Source organism: Emydura macquarii, unplaced genomic scaffold (assembly GCF_026122565.2).
Source record: "Emydura macquarii macquarii isolate MOO-44397 ecotype Brisbane River unplaced genomic scaffold, CSIRO-AGI_Emac_v2 contig_1119, whole genome shotgun sequence".
NCBI lineage: Eukaryota > Metazoa > Chordata > Testudines > Chelidae > Emydura > Emydura macquarii.
Window position 1 is genome coordinate 8763154 of NW_027131256.1, and position 8336 is coordinate 8771489.

General features: G+C 42.2%; 1 protein-coding gene across 3 annotated transcripts in view; it reads left to right on the forward strand.

Annotated features, from left to right (window-relative positions):
• SLC19A2 (solute carrier family 19 member 2) overlaps positions 1-8336 on the forward strand; it is a 37924-nt gene that overhangs the window by 17887 nt on the left and 11701 nt on the right. For 2 of the 3 annotated variants that reach the window (XM_067546114.1, XM_067546115.1), the window contains exons 4-6: positions 2200-2392; positions 3614-3755; positions 4406-6921. In XM_067546114.1, coding sequence (XP_067402215.1) covers positions 2200-2392; positions 3614-3755; positions 4406-4534 — 464 coding nt within the window. In that variant the 3' untranslated portion in view covers positions 4535-6921. Of the gene's footprint in view, positions 1-2199; positions 2393-3613; positions 3756-4405; positions 6922-8336 lie in introns of those variants that run through there. The other variant, XR_010919346.1, reaches the window with a different exon arrangement.

The window sequence follows — 8336 nt, forward strand, 5'->3', positions numbered from 1 at the left end:
TAGACCTCTGTTTGGCATGCCAGTTGTCCAGTTGGCTACGTAGATGAGCATTGTTAGTGCTGTTGGTTCTTTCCTGGCTTGTTTGCAGAACAAGCTCCCTTTTGAAGTAGAAGTGTAACTTTTTTCCCACCAGGAATGTGTTGGGGCAACTCTACTCTGTAACCATAACGTCCATGGGACAACACCTTACATGCTGATTGAATGGTGTAAAATGCGGTCTTCCCGTCTTGGATTTTATTTACTCTGAACTGTAGCCTGTTTTTTATTTAATCTCAACGTACATGAATGTTTTAACTTGAATCAGCAGTGAAGGCTTTATATAGCCCCCCTTGAGCAAGAGATAAAAACCAACTGGGAAGGCTCAGCATTCAACATCTCCTGTCACATGATGGTTCAAGACTCTCAAGACCCTGCATCTTAATTTGAGCTTGCTGATGCCAACCCTCCTGTTCATAATAAAATCAAACTGAGTCAAGATTTGGTAGGGAAGTGATACATTCATCAGCATCTTCTGCAGAAAGGGTCACTTACATTTAGGGGAGCTCTTGGGGACAAACGCTCATGCATTGGTGGCATATACTGCTTATACAGCTTGTCAGAGGCCAATGGAGACACCTCTGTGTTGATGGTGGAGAAAACTTCTGACTTGCACACTCTCCTAATGACCAAGACTATTTGATATAACTGATCCCATCTAAGGTCAAATGTAGAAGAGAACGAGTGAATCAGCCACAGCCTGATCAGTGCTTGCACCAGTGTTGTGCTCTCGCAGAGGGAGGGTGAGGGTTTTTTTAAGTTTTTTTTTAAAGCACTTGGGCACAGGCTTCACTTTATTCCCATTGAAATCAATAGGAGTTTAGCATAAACTTCAAATAGAGCAGAGTTAGACCCAGGATAAGTACTGTTGAGACTCTCACTATCTTGATTTTTAATAAGGCTTATGACACAGTCCCACATGACATTCTCATAAGAAAAGTAGGAAAATGTGGTTTAGATTAAATTATTATAAGGTGGGTGCACAACTGGTTGAAAGACCATGCTCAACATAATTGTCAATGGTACCCTCTCAGTTTGGCAGCGCATGTCTAGTGGGGCCCCATGGAGGCCTGCCCGGGTTTGGTACTAGTCAATATTTTCATTAATGACTTGGCTAATGGGGTGAAGAGTGTACTTATAAAATTTACAGATGACCCCAACTGGGAGAGGTTGCAGGCACTTTGGAGGACACAATTAGAATCCAAAATAACATTTACAGATTGGAGAACTGGTCTGAAATCAACAAGATGAAATTCAATAAAGACAAGTGCAAAGTACTACACTTGAGAAGGAAAAACTCAAATGCCCAACTACAAAATGAGGAGTTACTGGCTAAGTGGTAGTACTGTATTGCTGAAAAGGACCTGTGGGTTATAGTGGATCACAAATGGCATATGAGTCAACAATATGATGCAGTCGTGTGTGGGAGGGGGGGGGAAATCTAATATCCTGTGGTGTATTAACAGGCGTCTCATATGTAAGACATAGGAGGTAATTGTCCTGCTCTATTTGACACTGGTGAGGTCTCTGCTGGAATACTGTGTCCAGTTCTAGGCACCATACTTGTGGACCATCTGGAACGAGTTTAGAGGAGAGCAACAAAAATGATAGGCTTAGAAAACCTGACCTATGAGGAAAGGTTAAACAAACTGGGGCTGTTTAGTCTTGAGAAAAGAAAGGGAACTTGATAAGACTTCAAATATATTAGGAGCTGTTATAAAGACGACGGTGATCAATTGTTCTCCATGTCCACTGAAGATAGGACAAGTAGTAATGGGCCTAGTCTGCAGCAAGGGAGATTTAGATTAAATATTAGGAAAAACTTTCTGACTGTTAGGTTAGTTACACTCTGGAATAGGCTTCCAAGGGAGTTGTGGAATCCTCGTCATTGGAGGTTTTAGGAACAGGTTGGACAAATATCTGTCAGGGATGCCTCAGGCTGGACTTGACAGCCTCTCAAGTTCCCTTGCAGCCCTACATGTCCTTGATTTTTTATTTTTTTTTTTTTTGGGGGGGGGGAAGGGAGTGCACGGTAGTGGAGTTCCCCTCCTGCACATCGCCTATATTTAGACATTGGTTTCTCTGAATCTAATGCATAGAATGCTTAAACTGAGTGTCTGAGCCGCTGTCAAGTTATATATATTTTTTCCTTTCTGCTTATAGGAGCTGTTGCTGTATTTGCTGTGGGTTACATAAAAGTATCCTGGGCTACCTGGGGTGAGGTGGCATTGGCCCTGTTCTCCCTCCTTATTGCTGCTGCTGTATATGTCATGGACACTGTTCGGAACATCTGGGTATGCTACGCCTCCTATGTAATCTTCAGAATTGTCTACATGCTGCTCATCACAATAGCAACGTAGGTATTTTAATTTAAAAAGAAACCTTGACTTATAGCTGCTGTCTCAAAACTGGATTAATCTTTTGTATGTTGGCAGTGCCTTTCAAGGATCTTGAAGTTCTTTGCAAAGGGGCCTCAGTGGTGGTATCCTCATACTATGGATGAGGACACTGAGGCAGAAAGGCACTTGAGCTTTGACAAATTGCCTGCAATTCAATGGCAGACTTGGGAATAGAACAGAGGTTTTATGACACTAAAGTAATTATTTCTAAATACTGGATAGTACTGCCTGTCCATGAAACGTCTTTCCATAAACATTGTTTGAGTGAAGCCATAGGGAGAGGGAGAGAGAGACAAGTGCCATGTCAATAATATGGGATCAAGAAGGAAAATGAGATTTTTGTCATTTGTGGAGTGAAATGCAGCAGCTGTTTGTTTAAACAAGTCTCCTCCTTGAATTGCCACGGGATCAATAATGATCTCCAATGGGTGAGAGTCGGTGCATCCGTGCGAGGGTGCCCACTCCTGGCCAAACAGGCATGGCCCTGGCTCACTCAGCTCAGCTCAGCGGGGGTGTCAATCTGTTCCTGGTGCCCAGGAATCTGAAAACCCTCTCAGGTCCCTCAGAGGGTTGGTCTCTTCATCCCTTTCTGAGGTGGTGTCCCTTGGCAGCTTTTTAGCAGTTTGCTTACAGGAGCTCCTTTCTCCAGCCTGCTTTCTCCTCTGGTAGCTGCCCAGCCCCCTGCTTCCCAGTGCTTTTATCCTCCTGGCTGCTCTGAGGTTGCCAGTCACAGTGGCTGGCAGTGCCTGTATTAACCCTTTGGTTGCTGGGTGAGCGTGGCGTACATACACCCCATGACAGTGAGTCTTTTGCATCTCTTCTGAGAAATGGCCCCTTTCAACAGCACAGTGCCATGCAGGTACCAGAAGAGAGTATTTCAGTATTGACTCAGATAAGAGTGCAACTTATTGAACTTCTGGACCTGTTTTCTGCAGCACTTTGGGTTTCCCGGTGACATTTTCTGCAGTGCTAACTAGCTGTGACCCTGCTTAGCTTGTGAGATGTGATAAGATCACAGCCTTGGGGGAGGAGGGTATGGCTGTGGAAATGGGTAACCAGTTTATGAATTAACTCTTCAACCTACATAACTTGCTTATCTAAACATTGTTTTACCCTGAAAGGTTCCTTCTCCCCTCTTCCTCTTGTATTCACATTTCTCCCGCTGTTTTTCTGCTCAGGTTCCAGATTGCTACAAATCTAAGCATGGAGCGGTACGCCTTGGTGTTTGGTGTCAATACTTTTATTGCTTTGGCTCTGCAGACTTCGCTCACTTTGATTGTTGTTGACTCCAGTGGTCTCGGGCTAAACATATTCACACAGGTAAGATCACTGCTTTATTTTGATTCACTGGAGGAGAAGGAAGAGACGTAAATCAGGATGTGGAGCCTCTCTCCTGCCTCTGTCATTTGTGTGATTGTGATTTTTGGTTCAGGTTCCTGTTTGGAGGGTGTTCGGTGGCTTACTCTGTGATCTTGTGTGTGGAGGGGGAAGAAGAAGAAGAAAACGTTCCAGTCCTCTTGCTAACAGATAGTTGTGTCCATGTTACAAAACCACAACCACACTTAGCACCAGTTGGCTGCCTTGTTAATTTTCTCTAAGAAGTCAAGGATGGAGGCTGAGCTCCCATCTCGTCCTATCAGGACAGGGTTTGAGGCACAAGGGTATGGGAGGGTTGGGCTGTCACCCTACATCTTGGACATGATCCTGTCCCCTGTGTAGGTGAAGCTCCTGTTTACTTCAGGGGGGAGGTTTCCCTGTGTGCACGCTGTGGCATTGATCCCATTTGTCTTCAGTCTTTCACTAGTTCTAATGAAAATAGGGATAAATCCAGATAACAAACTAGGTGCAACACACTTAATTCACCAATCCTATTAAAAAACCAAACCTGAATATTTCCCCTTTCATCTAAGGGGGGGAGAGGAGTAGAGTTGCTAACCTTGAACTTACCAGCTTTCTCTCCCCCTCTGCAGTTCATGATCTACGCCAGTTACTTTGCAGCCATATCACTGGTGTTCCTGGTCAGTGGCACGTACAGTTTTATAAAGAATTGCAGAAGACGGGAAGAGATGTCAAGCAGATCTACTGCAAGCCCTTCTTAGTGCAGTGAAATGAGGACATATTCAGCTGTGATGTATGAAAATGAAGTATTTTAGTGTCTTTGCCACTTGTTTTCCAAGACAGTCATCTGACTTGTAATTTATACTATATTAGTAGCACACATCAGAGGGCAAATGTATTTAATTAGCTCTTACGTTAGTAAGAATAGACCTTCCTTCTCAAATGCTTTTTTTATTGTTCAGTTGCGTATGAGGAGAGGTGCACTGCAGTTACCACAAGTTTGCTCAGAAGCGAAAGGCTAGCGAAAGCTGCGACTCTCAAGATCATCAGTGCAAATAAGGCTCTATGCATATAAATGCACCTATCATCATCCACCTGCCATTGAGCCCAAAAAGCCTGAAGCTGCTGCAGGTCAGTCGTGAGGTGCACTGGCAGAGCTGAGAGGGGAGAGTCCAGGGCTGGAATAGCAGGGGATGCTCTAGGTCAGAACTGAGGTGCATTGGTGGAGCTGTGTGGTAGCTGGCATTATGTCTTACCAGTGCTGTTAGACACACACTTCTGAGTGCTGAATACACTTTAAATTTAAAGTGCACGTGTCTTCATATCGTTTGTACTGTTTCTACCTGGTCTGCTGTCCCGTCTATTAAAGTATCAAACATAGCTTTTCTTGGTTCTCTCCCCAAAAGCTTTAAATGTGCTCTGGATTAGCTTTCTGACACCAGTGAGTTGGCTGTTGGCAAATACATCTTGTACTGGGAAAGTCATGCTGCAGCTTGCTTCAAAAGAACTATAATGCTGGAGAGAACCGAAGATGCGATCTAACTGTACAGAATACTGGTCTATGGGATCATGGATGGCCTTTAGGACTCTTGATTCCTGTGATGCAAAGGTCACTGACCCTGAATGCTCCAACTGAGGTTACTGTAGTAGGCTACACTAGTACTGAAATGAAATTGATTGACTGCAGTTACTGTAGTTTTTTATCTAAACACTCATTTCAGTGGCATTTTTCCTTTAAAAACACTGTAACATCCTATTTTGATAAAATCTGTCCAGTCATAAATCCTTTCCTGTTTCTAACTGAACAGAAAAAAATGGATGCATCCTAAAGCCTGCCATTGTTTTGCAGTCTGAACAATTTGGGATTTGCCTGAGTAATTTGGAAAAGGAAACACACACAACAATGCAATTTTTTGCATCAAAATTGGTTCTTTGGGTAGAGCAAATGAATTTGTAACACACAGCTGCAATGGGGCTGTTTCGCCCCCTCTGCGTAGTGCAGAGGGACATTAAAGAACAGGAGAAACCGATTGAAAGGCCTTGGAAATCATGATATGGGGAGGGGAAGTTGCTATGCTGTCTGCTTCCTATCCAGTTGATTATAACATTTTTATTCACTTCTGCCTTTTTTAAAAATTAAAAAAGCAACTGAGGTTTCATAGGCCTCTTAAGGTGGGAAAGTTTTTTTTGCCAAGAACTGAGAGTCAGTACATGGGGAATGTTGGGAAGGGAGATGGATCCATGAGATAATCCTTTTCTAACAAAGTGATCCACAGAATGCATGTGTAAGCTAATTATTTCCCTGCTGTCCATGACCTGATCCGTCTCAGACTTGAGTTACTTTAAAGAGCCTGACAAGTGTAACCAGACCTGAGCCAAATCCCAGGATCTGGCATTCCCCAAACTTCAGGATGTTTGAAATCTGGTTTCTAATGTTTCCTAGGGCCATTTTTGTTGGTATCCATGTGTATGTAACTTAGCTGCCTTATCCTGAAAAAGAAACTTGAACATTTGAAGTGTTCCTTTTTTCTTCCTTTTTTTAAGGAAACGTCTCAAGCAGTGTTAGAGAGTAGGTTGTAGGTAAGGCGAAAATAGTGATTAAACACAATTTGATAACTGTTGTTGGATGGCCATTTCACATGCTGCCCCTGTGTTATCTGCAAACCAGGCTGAGATTGTACAGAAATATGGGGATGAATAACTAAAAGAGGAAGCTTGACCAGTAATCAAATATATAAGAATATTGTTTTCTTCTTCTGTTGGGAAACTATTCACTTAAAAGCCAGTTTAAAACGTCGTCATAGGCTTCTAGAGTGATGTTACTAGGATTGTGGCAAGATAAAAATGACTAGTACCAAAGTTATCACCTTGTGGCTGTTTTAAATAGACAGTCATTTTACACAATATTTATTTAAGCCAATGAATGTAGGTATCTTGAGCCTGGAAGTCCTGTTCAAGTTCTTAGGCTATGTTGTTATTGTGGTATCTGAATGCTGCAGTGATGGGCATAGTGTAGAATATTTTGTTTGTTTGTTGGAAGCATACATATGAAATACTGCAAACAAGTCATAATCATGGATAGGACATTTTATTCTGTTTTGTTCAGATTGTATAGTGATTTTTATCAAATAAAGTATTTTACAACGTATTTCCTAAAATGATCTTAATTGTCTGTATTTCAACAACTTGCTTATCTCGAGTACTGCTACTGCATGCTAACAAGAAATGAGGGGGATAATTAAAAAGGAACCACAGCTAAAACAAATAATGGTGGATGGCAATTAACTATTCATGGTTCTTGGTAGCTTTGTAGATGTCAGCACAAGAAAAATCCTGTGTTGTGAGAAGAGGCCTCTACTTTGACCTCTTTGGACTGTTCAGTAGTCTAGTTTTAGTACACACTTATTCAGCAAGGGTGAAATTTTGTTTGTAGGTGGAGGGCCCTCAAAAAGGGCACTGAGGTAGGGAACACTGGTCAAAGAGCCACAAACCCATCAGCTGCATGGAAGGGGAGGGGCCACTGGGGAAGTAGTTCTAGAGGGGCAGGTTGAAGGAAGAAGATTAGCTGTTGCTGTTTGACCATTGCTGTATGGTGATCACATGAAGGACTCTTGCATAGACGTGACAGCAAATACTGAAGACATGAGCCACAGCCCTCCTGAGCATCAAGTAGCAAATATCCCAGATAAGATGTAAAGGGAAGGGAAAATACTTAATATGGGTTTATTAGGTCCATATCTGAAAATTCAGTTAGAGGGGTGGGGGTGACAAAAAAGGTGCTGTTGCTGTCACTACCACTAAATCCACAAATACGAGTAATACTACCACAGTGTGTCATCTCTATAACCTACTTGTAAAGATAATTGCCTTGGAATCTAAACCATTTTTTAATTAGCTTTATGTACTATACCACCACCTGCCAAGTTGTCTGGCTTTACAGATGCTATCTTATTTCAAAGTCTCCTCTGTCATATTTAATGTATAGAAGACATGCACAAACAAGGGATATGTTCGCTATACAAGAGAAATGGTGAAACTGACAGCACACAAAAGCCATTAAAAGCAAGAACTCTAAATTATTTAGCTTACTGTAGAGCAGTATGATTTTTTTAATAGTGTATGGCTGTTTTGTCCCAAATTGGTGCTGTCACTTTAATTTGGAAAAGGGTTGCTTTGGTCTGGGATTGCATTGATTTGTTGCCACCTCGGGGATCAACCAAAGTACTAAGACACCAAATGGAACACTTGGAAACTTCACAAAGTGCAAAAAAGTGATCCTGCATCACTTATTACTATAGGAATACCCATGGTAGTGAGCACAGCGCTTAGTAGCAAATATATGCAGGATTGGGCCAATATGCAATAAGGGAAAGGTAGAAACCTATTTTCTAGTACTTTGCTCTTACAAAGCGCTTCTCGTCACTAGATCTTGAAGTACTTTGCAAAGGAAGTCAGTAGAGTTACCCACTTTTTACAGAGGGGGAAACTGAGGCATAGAGATGACATGACTTGCCCAAGGTCACCCAGCAGGCCAATGGCAGAACTTAATTACTTATCTTTAAT